Source organism: Mercenaria mercenaria, chromosome 3 (assembly GCF_021730395.1).
Source record: "Mercenaria mercenaria strain notata chromosome 3, MADL_Memer_1, whole genome shotgun sequence".
Taxonomy (NCBI): domain Eukaryota; kingdom Metazoa; phylum Mollusca; class Bivalvia; order Venerida; family Veneridae; genus Mercenaria; species Mercenaria mercenaria.
This window is the reverse complement of record NC_069363.1, coordinates 14663919-14687927: the sequence shown is the minus strand read 5'-3', so window position 1 is coordinate 14687927 and position 24009 is coordinate 14663919. Positions and strand designations below refer to the sequence as shown.

Here is a 24009-nt window from a genome sequence, read left to right as displayed (position 1 = left end):
GGATCGAGAGGTCGCGAGTTCGATCCTCGGGCGGGGCGTATGTTCTCCGTGACTATTTGATAAAGGACATTGTGTCTGACATCATTAGTCCTCCACCTCTGATTCATGTGGAAAAGTTGGCAATTACTTGCGGAGAACAGGTTTGTACTGGTACAGAATCCAGGAACACTAGTTGGGTTAACTGCCCGCCGTTACATGACTGAAATACTGTTGAAAAATGGCGTTAAACCCAAAACAAACAAATTGTTTTATTCTTACTACAGGTTTTTAAGTAGTAACCATGTTACACGCACGAACGCCAAAAACAAAATAGAAATTCTATCACGATCACGACCAGCGAATAACCTACATACCTGTAGAGCAAAATCTATCTCACGGGTTATTCTGCAATAAACCACTCGCGTGTAATGATGTCATTCGATCCAGGTGCGTAACACGGTCGTAAAAAGTAGTTACCATTTTTTCTAACACTGTTAATACTAGTATGTCGTGTTAGAATTGACAAGGCCTACGGCGTTCGTGATATATTCTTACGCATAAGAACTCAAAACACGGGTTATTCTACGATAAACCACACTTGGAAACTTATTATTACTTAAGGAGGTAGGTTACCTTCATATTTGTATGTGCGCATGTCCAACCGGAAGCTAACGTGACGATTTACGACGACGTTTACGACAAACTAAATGTGTTTGTATATTCATTCTTCTGAAAACAAATCATGAACCTGTTTTCGATCTGATGCTTTATGGTTTAATAATTCAGAAATAATGAATAAATTGCCACAGAAAACGCTTCAAACAATGTTGCCTTAAAATGCCCGTCACTGACGTCATGACGTTACGTGTCAGTTACCGCGCAAAATTAATAGTTTTTATCTTGAAAGTACGTAATTCTGTGCATTTTTTTTATTTTAACTATTTTCAAATAACCATTATCTGCTGAAATATTTTTATGAGTCTTTTGCTCTGAATAAAAATCAATATTTTGCTTCTTTTTTTGTAGTTATATTGAAATGTTATGCGGAATGTAAGAAAATGGATGATGGTAACCAATGTTATTTGGGAATATAGTTGGGGTAAGGTTACTTGTTACGGCCATTTTCAAATAAAAAATCTAGCAGTTTGATTTGTAATACTATTTTTCAGGTTCCGTTGATAATTGTTACTTATATACAAAACTAAGAATCTAAAATTGTTCAAATTTCGGTAGAAAAATGTGGTTTCTTGAATTGAATTGATGTTACCATGGAAACGAAGCCGTGACCTATGTATCTAAATGTAAAATTTAAAAGCGTTGACACTGGTCTATTTAAGAAACACAGCTTCGGCCTTTTATTTTCATTTCAACAATATCCATGAGAATAATAGCAGCATACTGAACGATTTTTCCATGAAAAATGCCAGACGAGGGGTACTGCTGTAAGTATTCTAAGCTGTGAAATTTGTTTTAAATTTAAATGCAAATAACACGAAAATATAACTTACGTTAGAAATAATATGATTTATAGCTACATTAACTAGAAGATAATCTTATTCAATATTTTTTATAAGAAACTACGACAAAAAGCAAGATATAAGCTATTTTTAAACATCTCTGTTGCCATGGCTACTTCAAACTTTAAGAAAAATAGGGTACCATGTAAAGTGCTTGGTATTTGCTAATAATATTACCCAAATATTCCATGATGGTCATTAACAGAATGACCCTGAAGCCGTCGAAAACCCCTATTTTTATTCATAGTTGTTTAAAAAGGGAGAGAAAAATGTGTTACCATGGAAACATGAGCCCGCGACATATACATTTTAGCTCATATTAGAAAGATAACGGCATACTAGTAAAATTATCAATTATGCAGATTTTCAACGGATATCAATGTAACTAAAATACACTGAAAAGTGTTAAATATCCGTATTTTCCTTCTTCTTTCAATATGAAATACCTTTGGAGGGTCATGTTCTTCAAACCTGGATAAAAATTGAACTTGAAGGGACAGAGACAAACGAAATTGAGATTGTAGCAGTTAAAACTTCATATTACACGAAATACAAAAATGTGCTGCGGTTCAACTAATTTGAATTTACCCTTGTAACAAGGTAACCTACCTCCTTAAATAATATAACATTAAAGTAATAGGTAACTGATTTGTTAGTATTACTAAGATATGTATGTCTATATGGCAAAGAACGGAGATAGGAGGCAAAAGATAGGGAATTAGAGAAGAAATGATTGAGTGGTCGCTTTACAGACTAGCATAGATTTGGACTAAATTATGTGTGTAAATCTGTATAGGTTAGTATGGCAGTGCATAATAATTATGTTTCGAATCTCTGTTTTTTTGTATGTATTTTTGTATGTATTTTTGTATTTGCAGGAATATTGAGTTGCTGTGTGTGTTTGTAATCCAGGTATCACCATAAAGCAATGTGTGTAAAGTAACAGTTGTTAGTGGTCTGATATCGTTGAAGAGTTCAGTGCGTTCTTTGATATATTTTGGACAAAGAAAGAAATATTGGTAGGTGTTTTCAACCTCACCGCATGTACACAGTGGACTGTGAAAAGACGTGTTCATGAAGAGAGCTACAGTGAGTCCGAAGCCTTCCGTGCAGTATTTGATATTTGCGATCTTCAACATAGTAATGACAAGGAGGTTTGTGTATGTCAGCGAAGGGTCTTCTTTTGAAGGTTACCAAAGCTGGAGAGTTTCAAAGGTCCGGTGGTAATTAATTCCAGTCAGTTATAGTTGATGGAAGGAAGGCGTTAGCATAAAGTTGAGTATTACATTGAAAGTTTCTGGTGTTGCTGGCATTTCTAAGAGCGTATGCAGAGGCCTGACCAACAGTGAGCGGAACTAGTGTAGAGATATACTCTAGAGATAGAAGATTAGACATTTTATAGAATAGAATGAGTTTGTGTTTATATCTTCTGGTTTTAAGAGGCTCAAATCCAGTGTCTGTATACAGCTTTTCAAAGGAGACTAGTTTGGTTGCACCGGTGATGATTCGACAGGCTTCTAAATGAATTTTCCCAATTGTTGGGTAATATTGCTCCACAATACATCCGAATACTCCAGAAGTGGCCTTACGAATGACAGATATATAGTTTCAAGTGCTTTTCTATCTATAATGAATTTCAGGTATCTCATGACGTTGATTCGTTTTCCAGGCCTTCTCTGTGATGCTTTCTACATGTTCATGTCAACTTCCGTCGTTCGAAAATGTAATTTCAAGATGCTTGTGGGACTCAACTTTTTTTTTGGATACCATTCTTAGAGAGAGGAGGATGGATAGGTTTGTTGGGTTTACATGATATAAGAAGAGTCTGTTTTTCTTGGGTTAAAATCGACCAGCCAATCATTCGCCCAGTTGGTGATTTTCAGAAGATTGGAATTAAGAATACCAGCTGCAGTAATTGGATTATTAACAATGATGTACAGGTTTGTGACGTCAGCAAACAGTTTGATAGTAGAAATAATGTCCTGAACAATGTAGTTGATGAATACAATGAAGAGAAGAGGACCAAGAATAGAACTTTGAGGGGCACCAGCAGAAATTGTAACTGTGTCGGAATAGCCACCAGGAAGAACCACTTTCTGACTTCTATTTGATAAATAGTTATGGAACCATTCCAAAAGGCTTCCCGATATTCATTTAGACTCGAGTTTATGGAGAAGACCTCTATGCCATACACGATCAAAAGCTTTGGAGATATCGCAAAAGACTGCACAGACCTTTTTCCCTTCATCTAGAGCTTGACTGAATGTATTGAATATAGATACTAGTTGGTTTGTTGTTGAATCATTAGGTACAAATCCAGAATGGAAAGAAGAAATTGAGTTATTTTGTAAGAAGAAATTGAAAACGCGCTTGTGAATATTTTTTCTAGTGCTTTGTTAATGGTGCTAAGTAATGATAGTGGTCTATAATTTGAAAGTAATTGAGGGTCATTCTTTTTAAAACAGCGCTGACATATGCGAGTTTCCATTGTGACGGTACTCTGCTGTTGCTTAGTGATTTGTTGAAAAGTTTGCAAAGTGGCTTTGATAAATGGAGTGATAGTTCCTTTAGAATTCTATTGTTTACATTGTCTGGTCCAGAAGCTTTTCCAATTGATAATGATTTGAGTGTAGTAGTTATTTCATCTTCTGTTATTGTGATTGATCTGATTTGCCGATAGTTTGATGCGTTGTATGTGTGGCAGTGTTTTGTTGGTGTCATTTAAGATAGTTTGTGATTGGAAGAAGTTGTTTAATATGTTAGCCTTTTCTGTGTCAGAGGTGATAAGATTACAGTTGTAGTTCAGAGTTTGTACCTTTGTATTTGGCGTTGTTAGTGCAATGTTTTTTTTTTAGAATTTTCAAGTAGTCTGATGTTATAAGGTTTTCGTTTTTCAACATATCTAACAGTTTTTGTAAGAGATGTGATTTTGCGTTTCTGAGTGGCTGGGTTGTTTTATTACATAATTGTTTGTATTTGTGCCAATATTGGTTATTTTGCGTTTGTTTTGCTTTATCATATGCTCGTTTTCTTTTTCTGATGTGTTTGCGTATGTCGTTATGCATCCATGGAGGATCTGTTTGTCTTATTGTGGCTATTTGATTAGGTATATGTTTCTTCGAAATAGATAGTATGTGTTCAGTGAGATTGTGTGCATGTGTATCAATGTAATTGTGTTCAAACGAGTCTCAGTCTGTAGATGCAGCCTCTTGTCTTAGACTGGCATAGTCACCCTGGTCAAATTTCCATACCATTCGCTTATAAGATCGAGATTTAGCTTTAGAGCAATTCAGACAACAGATTATTGGACAGTGGAATCTGACAGGATCACCTACTCCAGACGTGTATACATTACATGAAGAAGAGACAAGAAAAGGATCGATGAAAGAGAAGATTTGAGTAGGTTCAGTAATTACTTGTGTCATATTGCACTCTGTGCATCATTGAAGGTTCCATGTGTACCGCCGTATGAATACATCTGCGGATGTCTATAAATTACATTCTGGTACTTATAACATGTGTAAATGTCGAGTTCTGCTCAACCCGGAACTAGAGTGCGTGGACGATAGCTTGCATTTCCACTACCGTCCATGAACAGGCTCAATCAAACCGAGCCTGTAACATTTTCGTTTTTGTCGTGTTCGGCGATCTGTGGTTTTCCATTTTTTTTATCACAGCAGCTTGTTTGTGCCGTGTGGCGGCCGTAAAAAGTCTCCCAGTACCTTCAATCAGAGCTGTTATATTTCGATCTCTTCAGATTGTTCAGCACAACATTTATGTTGTGTTAGTATACTGTTTAATTTTTCAGCTTGAATATTTCGGCCTGGGTGGTTACAATACTTCCGCTTTAAAAGCTTTGGGTATAGTTACATCACCCCTTGGAGGTGCCTGCTTTTTTTTGTCTTTTTGGCAGTTTCTGTGATATGCAGGCTCTATAACCACAGATACCCTCTCTAAATTCTAGTTTGTTTAGTTCTGCCCATTGTTTTTAGGGCAAAGCCATTATTTTATCTGGGGACCATATGCCGCTTTTCATGGAACTGCACTCTGTGCATTATTGAATGTTCCATGTGTACCGCCGTATGAATACATCTGCGGATGTCTCTAAATTACATTCTGGTACTTATAACATTAATAAATGTTTTAAGTTCTGCTCAGCCCGGGGCTAGAGGGCGTGGACGATAATTTGCACTAAAACTACCGTCCATTAACAGGCTCAATCAAACCGAGCCTGCAACATTTTCCTTTTTGTCGTGTTGGGCGACCTGTTGTTTTCCACCTTTTTATTTTATAATTTTCTAGTTCAGTTATACAGTTTATTCTAATTGTTTCATCTGACTTGCGGAGGATATATACATTTCAACTAAATATCTAAATACTTTTGACATCTGTGCCATCTTTATTTTTCAGCAGCCTTGCTTGATAGGCAATTTTACCTCTTTTCTTTGTCACATCATCTGTCAAGTAAATATTTTCTTTCTTATCTTTCAGAACTTTTCTTCCTTTGATACATTCTGTTCTGGCTGTTTAAGTTGTAAACTTCAAAATGATGTCTCTATTTTGCCCTTCTTTTTCTGACCTAGACAGTTATCAATATCACTAATGTTTATATTTGCTCCACTCTTCTTAGCTACTTCTATAATATACCAGCCGGCTTTTCTTCTTTTTTTTCTTCTATATTTTTCGTTTTTGTACATTTTTCTGCTATACTGCTCAGATTCATTCTGTCTCTGCTCTAATTCAGAGTCTTTGCTTTTCAACTTCTTAATTTCATCCTTCAGCTCAGAAATTTCTGTAGCCATCTTTTCAGTGGCTTCTCCAATTTTTGCTGCAACAGGGAAGTTCTGCTCTGATTTCTTCCTACACAGATGTCTTTACTATTGCTGCTAGTTTCACAAGCTCATGATCTGGGATGCTGACTGAGACAAAACCCTGTGTAGCCATGGGTGGCATAAGGCCCATGGGTGATCCAAACATATATGCATGTGAAAAGACTGGCGTGTGGTGGGCTGTATGGGGAGAACTCATTTTCATTGTGCAACCACCATGTAGAGACATCGGTTCAACCATTGTCTTATCAGTCATATGGTCAGTCTCACTTGTTTCAGTTTTATCAGCACTTTGTTCTACTGCTGCCACTTTGTGACTCTTTGTATCTTTTGTCTTATTGTCTACTTTAGTAACTTCAGGATATTTACCCTTGTTTTTCTTTATCTGTTTGTGTTTCTTTTCTATGTTTGTGTTTATATCAAGGGAGGTAAATTTTCTTTTTACTGATGTTGATCTTCTTCTATGTTTCACCTCTGTAATACTTTTTGGTTTCTTTGAAGAACGTGTTACTGTATTACTCACAGTGTCTCATAATGTCAATTAACGAATCATTTTGCAATTCATTTGATCTGGGATTGTTAGTTCACTATTTTATATTCAAGTGTCCTCAAGTTCATCTTCGAATTTGGATTGGATGCTTTTCATTCATGGATTTTATAACATACTTCTGTACAGTTTATATATTCTTTGTAGCATTTTTTATCACTTATACGTTTTTATACGTGTTTATACATTGTTTAGATTGCCTACTAGTGCTAGTTCTGGCCGTGAAGACTTCGGAAAGGGTTGATTTTACATTTTCTTTTATGCGTTTTTAAATTCGTGTTGCTACCGAAAGTAATTCATTCGGAAGGTTTTCTTTGTTGACTAGTTTCGAAGTTATGACATCAGTCTACGTATGCTTTGGAATGACCCTCGAACATGAAACGGGCTCCATGATCTCATGTCATTAGAAAACAGCTATGAGTCTAAAGACGAGGAGACTTTTCACGACAGCCACACGGCATTCAAAATCTGCTGTTTTGATAGTTAACAAAATCTATCAGCTTCACCAGAAGCTTTTTTGGGAATACAGACATATATAATTAAGAAAAAGAATTTTAAAAAAGGTAAATAGCCTAACCAAGTTTTATTCATTTTCCTTTGTTTTTACAATATGGAATGACAAACTGCACATACATAGAAGAGAAAACTGTTTAATGTTAGTTACGTAAATTTCAAAATGGCCATGCAGTCTTTGAAGACATGGCTCGTCCTGACAGGCCAAAAACAGCAGTGACGTTAAAACATTGCTGCGAAAAGACGTATGATTGATGAAGACGCTTTACTAAGAAAACGCTGAAAAGGTTCTCAGCTTTAGATGATCGCATAATATCGCAGCTCCCAACGTAAGATGAGACCTGGATATATTTTCATGAGCCACAGCGTCGCGTTTACAACAGACTGCTAAAAGGTGATCGTATACCAGTAATTGCGAAAAGAACTTAAAGTGTCATAAAGGTTTTGTATTCTATCTTCTTAAACTCAAGTGTTCTGATGTACAAATTCATACACTGTCAGGAAAGACTATCACTCGAAAGTTTTATAGAGACAATGTACTGAAAGCAGTTAAACGAAAATACGAAAAATGCGTCCAAGGGCTGGTCTCCGCGGTTTCCAGTTGATCAATGACAATGCAACGGCTAAAAAAGTGCTTTCGTTTAAAGGTTTCTGAGAGACGAAAAAGGGGTACAAATCATTCATCCCACGTATTCAGATGATATCAGTCCTTGTGATTTTTTCTCGTTCCAACGCTGAGGCGCAAATATTTATCGAGTAAAACACATGATCGTGCCCGGAAAGCAATAGGTATTTGTACCAAACATACAAGTGTTAAAATGTGTGTCAGATTCTTACATTCAGCAAAGTTAAGGACTTGAAGCACATATTCTTGCATTTTTACCAGACAGGATTTTCCCGTGTTTTGCCATAGCTCGAAAAACACATCTAACACCCCGGGGTGTAATGAATGCGTAAATTCATATGCTACTATACAGAAATAGTGCTTAAAAGAAACGTATGCGTTTTACTTTATTTCTTCTATTTATTGAAGAAAACGATATGCTAGTTTAAGGTTTGGATGGAAATACCAGCCTCTTGGATAACTATTTTGCGGTAACTCGGCAGAAGCTTGTTACCGCCTCAACAATTTCCCTCGAGCCAGATATATCTATCCGCTCTTAAACCAGTGAAAGATTCTTATAATGTAGAACACTGGCTTGTTTCCAAATAGCCGCATATAAATACATTGTATCAATGCATTTATTAATTACTGTTATTTCGTTTACTTAAACTGAGATAACAAAACTTCATAGGTAATTCTTAAGTTTCCATGCATGAGACGTGCAGAATTTTAAATAATTTCAAAGTTTACTGACTGGAATTGCAAAATGTTGAATAAGGAGAAGCAGCTTTGTAGATATTCAACATATAAGATTGCTATATATTTGTGATTAGCAAAAGAACTGAGCAGATCTGTTCTTAACTGGACAAACAAAGCAGTTAAGAGATATCGGGCAACCGTTGGTCTGAACATAGTACAGTATGATTTTATTTCCAAAATGGTCCATGCTTTCTAAAGTCCCGACACAGAGCTGACAGAGTGGATTTTTCTTTATTTTAAGTTATAGTAATGGAAGAAATCTTTTCATATCAGCAAGCATATTGCCCTTATACCAGTTCACCTGTAGTTTATCTTTAAGCTAGGTGCGACGTAAAGTAAACAATCACATCAGGCCAGATTTTGAATAGAATGCTCATAATATTGTGTAAATTGCATATTTAATTAACGTTAAACTGTAACATTGATCGAAACCCAAAATTGGAATCCAATGTATTCACAAATCACCATGTAGGGCTGTAACAAAAGAAAAAAAAAATCGACATACTCCACATTTCAAAATTTTATTTCAAGAACAACAAGAACGTCCTCAATAATCAATCACATGTACTGTTCCCACGTCGCCTTTTATTTTGAAGCTTGTATCTCGCGGAGCTACTAAAACCAACTCCGTCAAACTATTTCTGACGTCATTGACTCTGGCATATGTCCGCTATTAATTTGAAGCATTAGAAGTTTTGAAGAAGATGAATTACGTGCACTTTCCTGGAAGAACTCATTTTGTAACAATGGTGCTGGAGTATGTTGATCGATGTCAGGAGACTGTTCACAAGTGCAACAACAGTCGGGTGATTTATTCAGCTCTTGTAATGAATTCTTATCTGTTGTCACAATTTTCATCCCAATCATTAGGTGCTGTAACGATTCAAGTATTATGTTATTCAAATTTACATATAAAAAGCTGAATGTTTTTTTTTTTGTTCATATCCTACCACCGCCCATCATTTAGTAATCAAAGCGCGATTATTGTACGGCAGAATAGTTAGATAATAGGATGGCAGAGCTACAGTGGTAGGATAGTAGGATGGCAGGACTGTAGGACTTAGATTGTAGGATAGTGATAGTAGGCTGACAGGATGATATAATGCAATCCTACTATCACTATCCGACCATTCTATCATCGCAATCTTACAACTCTACCATCCTACTATCCTACCGTCCACAGTAGGTTAGGATGGTAGGATAGTACGATTGTAAGATAGTAGGCTTTAGTAATTACAAGAAAAACATATAAATACTTTTAAAACCGAGCTTAAAACACTCGATCAGTGATCCGGTAATAAAGGTGGAGTTATAGTAAATAAATAATGTAATTCAAAATTGCATTTTCAATCTGCTGATTCTTATGGAATGCTTTTTGTTCATATCCTACCATCGCCCTCCGCCTTTGTATATAACTTTAAGCGCGATGGTATGATTGAAGGATAGATAATAGGATGGCGATGGTAGGTTAGTAGGATGATATGATGGTAGGATATTAGGATGGCAATGGTAGACCGTAGGATGATAGAGCAGCGTTTGTAAGATGGTAGGATGGCGATAGTAGGACAGTAGGATGGCATATATCAGCCTTTCATCGTCCATTCTACACCCTGTCATCCTACTATAGCGTTTAAATAATTACGCGATGGGCGATTGAAGGATGTAAACAAAATAGTATTTCGTATAAAAAGTCAATGTTCTTTATGCTTCAATTTTATAGAGATTATCTTATTTCTTATATTCATCAATTTAACGAGACAACTTATGAGTAAGAAATGGTTTTATTACTGTATTTTTACAATAGCAGACAGTAGAATGTTTTGAGATAAAATATTGTTACAATAGTCCTGCCAACTGTTCCATAGTGATATTCGAAACAAGCAATAGTTTCTTCGAACAGTAAACACGCTTTAAGATACAATGTTGCTCAAATATAGATAAAGTACAAACAAAGAAATCTAAAATAAGTATACATGTATAAACTTTGCAACAATATCTAAATCTGTAAGTCATAGATACATACCAGTGGCGATAACATTAACAAAACGTTCATCCCTCAAATCTTATTTTGCGGATATGCGTATAGAAGCATAGGAAAGGAGACCATACCTATTCATTTTATATTGAAGCATTTCTTTAGTGTAGTAGCGTAGCTATTCAAAACTCACCACGAATACAGCAACAATAACTCCCAACATAAACCCTGCAATGATGTCCGAAGGATGATGCTTGTTGTCTTTGATACGCCCAAGCCCACAGAGCAATGCCATAAATATAAGACCAGATTGCAGAAAGAATTTAAATATGCTTGAAAATCTTATCTGCAAACGATTTTGTATGTAAATCTGAAAAAAAGAAGGAATGAGGAACACTAAATCGAATGAAATAATATTGCTCGCTTGAACTGCAACAAAAATATTTGCGACGTTTCTATTAAATTTCAATGTTATTTCTTCTCATAAACAGAATTACTGCATGTTAACAAGGCACAGGTGTAAGAAAACTATGCTAAATATATCCTAATGTCAAATAATTTAGAAGAAAACATGGCAATAAGCTGGAACATGTCAAAAAGCTGTTCGTGTAAGCTTTCCATTGGTTGCCTTTACGTCAGATATATAAAACTATAAATGTAATGCGCCTGTATCTCAGAGACAGTTTTGCAGGTTACGTAGCTGGAGTTTCCATGCCACTCAACTGTTTAATTAACGCGTCTCATACAGTTTGAAGAACAGTTTGGCATAGTCTAAACGCCATATTTATATTCGGTATATTTGTATTGTTTCGCTACTTTAGAAATATTTCATTTTTTACATTTACTTTATCGCTACAAAGATACGGTCAGGTGTGCAATCTATTTCGAAATAATTAGGTGTATACTAATAAGTTTGAGAGCAACTTACACAAAAATAAATAGCTATATACATTGAAAATGCTGAGTGACCGGAAGGAAAAGACTGTCGGCTGCTTCTAAGTTCCTTATCGTGCTGCTCATTTCCTGTACACTTATATTCAAGTATGTACCTGCAACATTTAAAACGTTTATAAATTATTACTTTTTAACATTTGATGATTAATATATACTGGAGTGGTCAACATCTAAAACTACTGAAGCATCTTTTTGAAACAGTTTTAGGTCATCTCTAGTAAGTCTTTAGTGTTGTTATATTTTCCGGTCCTTTGGGATCATGGAGTCCATTCAATACATTTAAAATAGAGTTTCGCTTAAGCCGGTGCTAGGGGGCGTGAGGGGTGTTGCACCTTTCATTACCTCTCATGAACAGACTCAATCAAACCGAGTCTGCTATTATTTTGCTTGTTTGCATTCTATGCTTCCAAAGGACATTCTTACAGATTTTATTTATAACGACCATAGACATTAAATCATATACATTTTATACAACGCTTGTATTTTAAGATATACATTCATAAACATGTGTCATGAATGTGTACCAGGTTTTATTTTCCTGATGAAAACATAACGGACGTTTTGAAAAATAAATGACATTTCAATTATTGAAGTTTACCTTATCATTCACATTACATAGAGTAAAATATTTTTAGTTGGATCAAAGTGGTACTGCTCAAAACTAAAGGAAGTAGTATGAATTTGCCTTTAAAAGTGCTTTTAGGTCAAAAGTTAAATAATTCAGGTGTACATTCATGAGATATATTTTACGTTTGCAGGTTATAATATTTGAATGTAAAAGACCGTTGACTGAATTACAATAAATCACGACAATAGATCACGACTGGGAAGCTAAAATAGAATATTGAAGTACCTGATGTCTTTAATGACACGATGCACGTGCTGTGGCAATAATCTTACTGCTTTAAATGCAATTATTTACACATCCTATATATGTTTTATTACTGACAGACATATTAACTGAAAGGATGATAATTACATTAACTTCATTACAAACGAATTAGACATTAAATGCAAAAAAAACATTATCTTTCTTTCAAATGCCAACGAATGATTTATCTATTACATACAATATTGGCTACAAATATACAATGTTAAATATTTAATGCTTTTACAAATAGGCGGTAGAATTCTGCAATCTTACATCGTAGCAGTGCAAATGCGATGTTTGCAGGTAGGAATCAAAGGCCTGAATGGCCTGAGTCGGCTAATGATTGATGTACTGAGAGATTAGTCTGTCAGTTTCAGTTTGTTTTTAGTTTTTTTCTTAAAATTTCATAACACAGCTCGATATTTACCCAAAATATTATATCCGGATACGATTACACTTTTCTCCAGTTTGAACAATATATTTTACAAATTGTGATGATACGAAGACATTTAGCAGCAATTGGCAGTATCTGACATTGAAGTTTACGGTTAAATTACCTCTTATTTAAATCTTTTCATAAAAAAGTTGTTTCGTTTCGCCAAACATAGACGATCTACTTTCGATTTCAAAAACTACAAGAAAATACAATTTAATGTTTCGCCGATTTGTTTATTTCTCGAAAAATAAGAATTAAAATCATTTTTAATATCAGTAGTAACTAAACAAACCAGTAAGAGCTTCTTCTTCCGATAATTTATCCGTTTACTGACTGCAAAATTCAACCCACGCAAAGTTTATAGAAATCATACGATGCGTGTTTACGTTCAATGTGGGAGAATTAAGGCTGATCGGCTATGTTACCTAACGCATCCAGACGATTCAGATTTTGTTTTTAAAAAGCATTGTGTGCGTTTCTGTAATTTTATATACGTTTTTATACGCTTAGAAATTATTAGACATGCGTATTTGCATTATTTCTATACGTAATTTACGCTAATACGCATCTTATATGGAGCCCTGCTGGAACTATTTTTTGTCTTTCGCTGGATGTTACCGAAGCTTTGTAAGCCTGCGCAATTCTTAAAATGCACATTTATGCTTAATGAGTTACATTCGAGAATTGCACAATTACAAGTCATAAATATGACAGATTACATCGTATATTGGTCATAGCAAAGGGAATTGACACAACTTAACTTCATTCATGCAGTGAACTGTTTGAAGTTTGAGAAATCTAATGGAACTACATCCCTTCACTGTGTTATTTGGTCCATTTAGAGAATCGTTGGATAGCAAGGACTCATCAAAAGGCTTTCAGCCTTTAGCCGACTCAAATATAGGCTCAATGATCGGACTTTTGCGAGCAAAAAAATACATTAAAATGAATCTTGAAAACATATATTACCCAGGGCATAAGGTCCTGTTAAACTGTGGCTTGCAAACGTCAAAAAAGTTAGGTCTTAACACACCCATTTTGTTTTTCACAACATCGACAACTAATTCTTGAACGAGAATTCCAACCATGAATACTAAGTAACTTTTCACACAGAATAAAATATCGCTTGTACGCTGGCATGGTCGTCGACATTCGTTGTCCAGAAAATTTAAAACTTCGACAAGAGCCACCTATAATGAAAGATATCATGCACTACAAGTCTTACTGCTATCTAATTTACGTTTGTATTTCAGACCAACATACATAGTGCTAAATGCAATGAACGTCCTAATAATATGTAAGTTTAAAATGGCAATGATTGCAATTATTACAATTATTACAACGAATTTTGTTCAGCCAATCAAATAAATTCGCATTTTTAATAAAATCGATATTTCAACCGACACACTGTAGCTGTATTATCATAAACCTGTCAAAAAATGAAGAACTTTATAATGCGAGCAAAACCGGCAGAGATTCTATTTTAGTTTTAATAGCTACTGTATTTAAGTACGGCTTTCAGTTCAGACAGAATTCTTCATTTTTACCATGATAGTGTTGTATGTGTTGCTTGGTTGTGTTCTATGCTTCCGAAGGATCTAATATTAAATATGACTAATCGCAAATAAATTACTTGAATTCTAGTTACAGGAAAAACGAACCAGTAAAACTGACAGTGTTAACCCGGCAGCTATTAGTACGGGTGTTGAAACGCTGTCTGGTCTAGAAGGATAACTGAGAGCTTCATCGTCACAGAAAAATCCAGTCTGATAAGGTTTCCCATTCAGAAATAGGTATACAACTGGCAAAGATACTGAAATAGAAGTGAACGATAATGATAGTTAATTTATCATAAAGCATTTATTATGTATTAATTATGTATAATAGAAAATAATAAGACTAAATTGTGTGATTTATTCGATTCCTGTTTGTGAATGTTCATGAAAATTTGGTGTAAAGTAACATCTTTCCAACATTTATGACTAGCCATAACGATTTCACAATGAAAATTATAAAAAAAAAGCTGAATAGTAATACTTGGGAGCCTTCTAACTGTAAAAACAAGTCTGCACTTTTTGTCTCTTTCTTTAGAATATATTTGTAAAATAATCTCGTTCGCAGAAAAAAAAAATGACATTGCTCTGCGTGTTCCTTTTATACGTGGCACTTTTTAAAACTCGTCTGAAAACTTTTTTCAGCAACCTTTATTACACATATCAAACGTTGTTGCTTATCATTTAATCTACCTCTGTATAAAGTCGGGACTTTTAGGTACTTTCTTGATAAAACCAAGTCCTTGAAAATCTTTAAAATACAACGAAAGTATAATCTATTCTCATCACAAAAGATGTACGTTGATAAATACGTTAAACCCAATGATAACTTGCTTCTTGCTGATTTATATTAATGTGTTATGTAAATTACAATAATTTATCACATATCATTACCAAATTACTGATGGTATCTTGCAGAACTGTGATATAAATTTACTGGTTTTGTTTTGCAATCATCGTTATCTGTTGTATTTTGGCACGTATGGGTGAACAAAGTACAACTGTGAAGATAACGTGCATTCTGAAAACTTAACGGTTACGTGTATTAATGATTACTAGCCAAACCCTCGTTAATATAAAGTGGAATAACATTATTGTGACTTGAGACCAGTATATGGATGACTGAATGTGGATTTTAGGTCAATAGGACTTACAGCAAAAATGGTTTCATTTTTGTTTCAAATAATTTTGTTACAAACAAATGAAAATTTTACAGATTATATGGACTTAAAAGCACATTTATAACATAAGGAATCAACCAAACACCTGTTCCCTTTTACGAAATAGTGTTTAGATTTTATGAATAGTGTTTAGATTTTACGAATAGTGTTTAGATTTGACATTAGTATTAACTTTACTGGCATTCAAGAAAAAAAACTGACTGAGTCTGATTTCATCTGAAACGGCTTTTAAGATGTTTTCACATTTTTTTAAAAAACTATTTTGTTAACATTTCATATTGACCTTGATAAAATCTTATTAATAGGTGCTGTCATCTTTTTAAAATACTTTTTAGTTGATTGATGTGCACTGAATCGTTTTCTATGTAGCTTTATGGGATAAATTAGTATGAACAGAAAATGTCTATAATATAGTTTTTGATATTTTACGTTTGAGTAAAATTTAGCCTTAAATCTTAAACCGTAACGGTAAGTGATATTGTTTAATTTTAATTCTCTGAAGCATTATAAACTATCAATTTAAAACGAAATACTTTACTGACATGTATGAACAATTTACTTGGCACTCAACGAGTTTAACGAAATGTTATTTGCTGAAACGAAGTCCTCTCCAGAAGATCAACTGCCATTTTTTATCACTACAGATTTATTCCTTTTAAATAAAGAAGTAAGCTGATCAAAAAATTCTGAAAACATTTGAATGTCTGTGTAGTAAGCTAATGAGAACACAAAGATATCACGATATTGTCTTTCCGTAAATATCTTATTATTAGGAGATTTATACTGACTTTTGTGTATGGCAGTCAAGTGCCCCAAAATAAAATCATAATGATTGTTTAATTACAAAACTTTATAACATTTATTTAAATGTTTGTAGTAAATGGTTATTAAATTGTGATGTACACCTAAAAGACAGACAACAGAAAGACAATTTTGATTTCCCAGAATGTAAATTACATAGTCGATATTGTTTCTCGGTCAGAGTAGTATTATGATAAAAAAAAATTAACCTCAACTCAGCCTAGGTCTGAAGCCCTGCGAAGACCAAGTTGCCTCCAGATCATGGCGCAACTAAATAGTTCGAAGTGTCTGTCAAACGTGGTGACAGCATAAGGTGAAATGTGCTAAATAAAGCACCACAATAGACAAATCAATGTACAATCCTACAATGTTCAAAAATGTCAAACATCGTCATACAAATGACTCAAACTGGTGAAATGATGTGTACTTCAATAAAAAAAATATTTATACTACGAATAAAACAAATAAAAGCTAAAATAATGGAAATAGGGATTGCCAGCATCAAAAACAATTTGAACATTTTGAATACATTCACAGTTGTCTGAAGTAAATTCAGTATGTAAAGTTTTATCTTTAAAATCTATGTACAAAACTAAAAAAAGAAAATCTTACGTTATTTGACTGATTAAAGTAAAAATATTCGCTGTAAAAATAAATATCACCTGCAAGCCAAATGATAAAATCCACTATAATTTGAATTGTAATCCTCCGCCGACAGTGATTCTCTCCCACAGAATTCTTTTCCATTTCAGAATACCTGCAGTATCCGATTTTAATACCAGCACAGACATCCACTGAAATGCGACTACGGTCTTTATTTATACCTCTATCATTGTACATAGCCTGTATTCAACGAATTAGAAAGCATGCAAACGGTTTACTCTTACCAGATATATGTTTAAAAATTACTGTAATCAAAGTGTCTTCTAATGGAGAGTTTTTCATACTCTAAAAACGTGTGGTCTCTGATGTCGCACAACGCAGTGTAAATAGTTTGTGTTATGAAAATGGCTTCCTTTAATATTATGTCAGTATGCACTTTCGTATACACATTTTGCTGTTACCTTTCTAGATTTTCTTCGAATGTGATAATTTGGATCACAAAATAAGGAAACAGATAATGTGATTGTATTGAATACCACTCTTAAAGAATGTTTGAAAACAACACCATCGCTGATAATGAAACAGTTGACTATGTATCCATTTTAAACATTTATTTTTACAAAACTTACTCTAATCTAATTTAATGTATTGTGTTAAATGTCATACCTTCACAATCATAGGTGATATGGAGACTTTCCTAGGACATTATTCCATTACGGGCTGGCAACAAGGTAGAACCACCGACTGTCCATAAGGACTTAGTCACATGAAAGAAATCATTCTACACCCTGGGTGAGGTTTTGAACCCAAAGCGATGAGAGCAAGTGACTCAAAGTTGGCGACCATTTCCACACGACAACGGAGGCCCCTTGAAAATTTATAGCGTGTGTTTATACTATATTATATTTACTACTCCCGCACGATAATTTAAACGACAGTATGTTCATATTATCGTTCGATTGTTATGGTTTCCATGCATCGTTAAACTCAAAAAAGTTGTCAATGAGAGAAGTTAAGTTCATACTGTAATGTTATACAAGATTATTTTCTGTATTGAAACGTTTCAATGAAAAATCATAATTATCAAACATGTTATCGTTATCGTGCGGGGTTTATACTTTGTTATATTTACTACAATGTATTTACTACATTGTTATTAATGAGAATAAAGGTGTTATCGTTCAGCCAAGATAAAATCAAGATGGCTATAAATAAATATGCTTTAGTGACGAAATTGCTCGGCTAATAATATAGAAGTATCTCTTTCCTGTCTCACTTTTGATGTTTGTGTTGATCGGGATTGTCTCAAAATAACTTATCGATCACATGAATGACATGGCTGTTACGTGTATAATGTACGTATATTAATTAATCATCAGTCGAAGTGCAAAAAAATTGTGGTTATTTTGTACTTGCGTTGTCCAAACAACAACAAAATATCTCAAATATGAAAGCCAAATTGTTATTCTCTGATAACCCTTCATCTATGATTTTAATAAATGTCGGACCATTTTAGACATGACGTGTTGGTCATTTCTTCTAGACAAATGATAAACAAGCAAGTTAAGTTTAGGGAGGGAAAATATCCAAAATCTACACCATAAACAATTCCAAATAACCATGAAAATCATAAAATTTCAACACGGTGTAACAAAATATTTAAAGTCCATCTTACAAGATATTTAAAACATTGCGATAACTTTAGCTGTATGTTTGTTAGATACTGAGATTTAAAGTCGCTTTATTTTGATATTCGACACGTATACTGTTTGAAACCTAAAACCTTCAATAATAACATTTCATTTGTTAAATGACATAGAAATTAACCCTGTAACAACTAACGTACTGCGAGTAGGTAGATTAAGTTTACTATAAATTATAGGCAGCAATTTGGCCTTAAGATACACTTATCATCAACGTATCATAAATAACAAAATGTTTAAAACGAATATAATTTGCCATTTTATATTCGATAAATGAGACGTCTAAATCAAAATAAAATCGTAAAATTTTTGTTCGCGTTTATTGTCAGATTAAACAGAAAATGTATAAGTGCGTTGACCACCAACATCGAAATATTCTAACAGAGACTGCCAAGAAGCTTTTGGTGAGTATCTATCGTCAATTTCGTTATTTAAAATGTAAAACGCATACCTCATATAACGTTTTTATGTTCGCTGCAAGAAGTGGGTGTTTCATTTCATCACCTTTGAAATTGTGTTTAAATAGAAAACGTCGTAGAAAAAAGCGTGAAGCCGAAAATCAGTTTATATGTAAATTTTAAGCAAAAACTGTTCAAGATTTTAGTATTGATAAACTTTTTACTTGACAAGGCACATACTTCCATTAACAAAGGGCAAGTAGATTCTTCATATATCTCGCTGTTATCTTGACATTCTTGATAGAAATTTGACAGTTTTCTGATGATGTGCAACAAAAAATGTGAATTCTAACATGACCCGTTTGTTTTCCTATTAAACAAAGAAGGCTGAAAAGTGTGTGTTATTTAAGACATAACAAGTTCCCAAACGTGGTTTATCGTAGAATAACCCGAGTTTTGAGTTCTTATGCGTAAGAATATATCATTAAGGTCGTAGGCCTGAGTGATATATTGTTTCGCATAAGAACGAAAAACTCGGGTTATTCTACACTAAATCACACTTGGGAACTCATTATTTCGATTCTAACACGACAAACTAGTAACAAAAGTGTTAGAAAAATGGTAACTACTTTTTACGACACTGCTACGCGCCTGGATCGAATGACGCCATTGCACGCGCGTGGTTTATTGCAGAATAATCCGAGATAGATTTTGCTCTACATGTATGTAGGTTATTTGCAGGTCGTGTTAGAATATGCAACAATTCATTTTTCTGACGTCACAATTATTAAGTCATAGCGTAAAACGCTAAAAGGCATAGCGGCCCGCTGGAAAAGAAACCAACAGAACACGAGCAAATGTTTAATGGTTGTCGTCAAGGATATACATAATAATCATTAATAACGTGTTAGAATCGAAATAATATATCTCAAACAGTGATTTGCTCTTGAATAAAATCACCGTGTGCTGTTTAGCTGCCCCCTCCTGATGTAATTCCTTCTCATCTAAACTCCAAAGAATGATTTTATTCAGCGACAAACCACTGTTTTTGATATATTATTTCACAATTCAATATATTGTAAAATTGATTAACATTTAATGCATTCTTAGCTCTAAGCCTTTTCAGCACTTATAAAATTCCCTGCGAAAATGTACTGTATTATTGGCTTATTAATAGCGCAGCTATTTGTGTTTCTATATTAACTATTTTTTTTAAAAAAAAAAAACAACCTTTTCTTCAGGACATATAAAGTAAAAGTTATGCTTGCATGCATAAATTCATTCCAATGACAAACTTTTTAAGAATAAATTCATGCTATTCATATTATACAACTTTTATCTTATTCCAATTATAGAATCAGCCAATCGCTATTACCTTTGTTATTAGCATATTGTCCTATAACGCTCTATCATGTCGATGCACATTTCAAGGAAATTTGATGTCACGTCTGCATATTATATGGCGCCATGCAGGCGCCGAGAAAAAGTGCTACACATTTCATACACTATTTTACATAAAAACCATATAACAGAACTGTGTTACGTCTTAATTCACACATTCTGAATCGATAATTGTGCGCGAAGACGTCTGCGCACACCTTAGTTATTCCGTGGAACGTGTTACTTCCTGTATTTAAAAACGTTAAAACACGCTTACACGTTGAAGTCAATTCGACGTACTATATCTGGCGCCATACATGCGCCGTGAAAGAGTGCTTCCCTATTTTATATACTTCTTTACTTAAAAGACACTTCAGAATCGAAATATATTATAACAGAACCATGTTTTAACATATCTCAACAATACGAATCGGTTACGCCGTTTGTATAATTATTAAACTTGCGTAAAACCTTTTCGTACGGCTACGATATGTTAAAACATAGTTATGCTTGATGTCTTTATGTCTTAAGTAATCTGTAGGTCATCAACAAATCCATGACATTTAAGAGACAAAATAGCATTAGGATTATTGTCCTGTTTACATATTGTTCGATATCACTTTTTAAGTGACATAACATTTTATCATAAAAAGGTTAAATATTGAACTGTGAAATGCCGACCTACTTTCATTTTTGATAACAGCAAATAACACAGAAATCGTTCTGAAATCCTTGACACTTTGCTCAGAAATCTGTTACCAAGACTTGTCTGAAACCATTTCTTCGCGAGACATACAACCCTTAGAGTGAATACACATGAAATCTAATTTTAGCCAAAAATCAATTTAACTGTTCAGTGTTTCATTTTCTTTGTATTAAATGAAACACATCAACATTTGCATGTTGTATTTAAATGCGAATGGTGTGTTATGATATTTTCTTGTCCTTTGGGATCATGGAGTCAATTCATTATCTGCGCTGGGCGTGAAAGGTATTTTTCTATAAATAAACTTTCTCTAACCTCCAATAACAAGACACAAGTAAACACAGTCTACTGTTGTTTTCACTGGATGCATACTATGCTTTAAAAGGATCTTCTGATAGATTTTATCATTTTACTAGTGCGTTTTTGACTTATATACTATTATAACATACTATTATAACAATTGCTTATTAAAAAAACAAAGACAAATATCAAACAGGGAATGCCACGTACCAAAAACGCAGCCTCCCCAAAACGAAACCCACACCACAAACACACACACATACACACACGCGCGCACACGCACAAAGCCAACACAAGAGGACAAAACGAACAAACAAAGGAACACAGTGGGGCACCGCCTTGGAACGGTCAGTGGCAAAAACACCACTGGGGTGCTTAAACCGGTTTATGGTGCGCACCCAACCTCACTCTTACCCCCACCATGTTCCAAAGGCACGGGCAGTGTAAATAAAAGTAATCCCCTCCAGGTGAATCTCTAACACACGTAATGGAAACAAAAAGGCGTGGCATGTAAAACACAAAAATGCTCGTGTATAAATATATATCAAGAGGACCATGATGGTCCTGAATCGCTCACCTCTTCCCACATGACCCAGTTTTGAGTATGACGTCGTTTTTTCTATTATTTGACATAGTGACCTAGTTTTTGAGCTCATGTGACCCATTTTTGAAACTGACTTAGATATTATCAAGATAAAAATTCTGACCAATTTTCATGAAGATCCATTGAAAAATATGGTCTCTAGAGAGGTCACAAGGTTTTTCTATTATTTGACCTATTGACCTAGTTTTTGAAGGTACGTGGCCCTGTTTTGAACTTTACCTAGATATTAGATATAACACTCTAGAGAGGTCAAAAGAATTTAATAATTTTAGACCTACTGACCTAGTTTTTGACCGCAGTTGACCCAGTTTCAAAACTTGATCTAGATATCAATCATCAAGATGAACATTCAGACCAACTTTCATACAGATCCCATGAAAAGTATGGCCTCTAAAGAGGTCACAAGGTTTTTATATTATTTGACCTACTGACCTAGTATTTTACGGCACGTGACCCAGTTTCAAACTTGACCTAGATATCATCAAGGACAACATTCTGACCAATTTTCATTAAGATCCATTCAAGGGTATGGCCTCTAGAGACGTCACAAGGTTATTTATTTCAAGACCTACTGACCTAGTTTTTGATCGCAGTTGATCCAGTTTCAAACTGGACCTATATATCATCAAGATAAACATTCAGACCAACTTTCATACAGATCCCATGAAAAATATGGCCTCTAGAGAGGTCACAACGTTTTCTCATCATTTGATCTATTGACCTATTTTTTGAAGGCACGTGACCCACTTTCGAACTTGACCTAGATATCATCAAGATGAACATTCCGACCAATTTTCATGAAGATCTTGTGAAATATATGGCCTCTTGAGAGGTCACAAGGTTTTTCTATTTTTAGACCTACTGACCTAGTTTTTGATGGCACGTGACCCAGTTTCGAACTTGACCTAGATATCATCAAGATGAACATTCAGACCAATTTTCATACAGATCCCATGAAAAATATGGCCTTTAGAGAGGTCACAAGGTTTTTCTATTGTTTGACCTACTGACCTAGTTTTTGACGGCACAGGACCCACTTTCAAACTTGAACTAGATATCATCGCGATGAACATTCAGACCAACTTTCATACAGATCCCATGAAAAATATGGCCTCTAGAGAGGTCACAAGGTTTTTCTATTATTTGACCTAATGACCTAGTTTTTGAGGGCACGTGACCCACTTTCGAACTTGACCTAGATATCATCAAGATGAACATTCAGATCACTTTTCATGAAGTTCTCATGAAATATATGGCCTCTAGAGAGGTCACAAGGTTTTTCTATTTTTAGACCTATTGACCTAGTTTTTTACCGCATGTGACTCAGTTTCGAACCTAACCTAGATATCATCAAGATGAATATTCAGACCAACTTTCATACAGTTCCCATGAAAAATATGGCCTCTAGAGAGGTCACAAGGTTTTTCTATTATTTGACCTACTGACCTATTTTTTGACGGCACGTGACCCAGTTTCGAACGTGATCTAGCTATCATCAAAGTAAACGTTCTGACCAATTTTCATGAAGATCTTTTGAAATATATGGCCTCTAGAGAGGTCACAAGGTTTTTCTATTTTTAGACCTACTGACCTAGTTTTTGAAGGCACGTGACCCAGTTTCGAACTTGACCTAGATATCATCAAGATGAACATTCCGACTAATTTTCATGAAGATCTTGTGAAATATATGGCCTCTAGAAGGGTCACAATGTTTTTTCTATTTTTAGATCTACTGACCTAGTTTTTGAGGGCACGTAACCCAGTTTCGAACTTGACCTAGATAGCATCAAGATAAA

The 24009-nt window shown here is 34.5% G+C and overlaps 1 protein-coding gene across 1 annotated transcript; it reads right to left on the bottom strand.

Moving 5' to 3' along the window:
• Positions 1 to 9255: 9255 nt before the first annotated feature.
• Positions 9256 to 17339, bottom strand: LOC123525392 (phospholipid phosphatase 1-like). The gene is made up of 6 exons (XM_045304410.2): positions 17182 to 17339; positions 14646 to 14797; positions 13954 to 14174; positions 11652 to 11772; positions 10917 to 11093; positions 9256 to 9621 (listed from the first exon to the last, which is right to left on the bottom strand). Exons 1-6 carry the CDS (start codon positions 17264 to 17266, stop codon positions 9379 to 9381), a joined length of 999 nt encoding a protein of 332 aa, XP_045160345.2. The 5' UTR covers positions 17267 to 17339; the 3' UTR covers positions 9256 to 9378.
• Positions 17340 to 24009: the final 6670 nt, after the last annotated feature.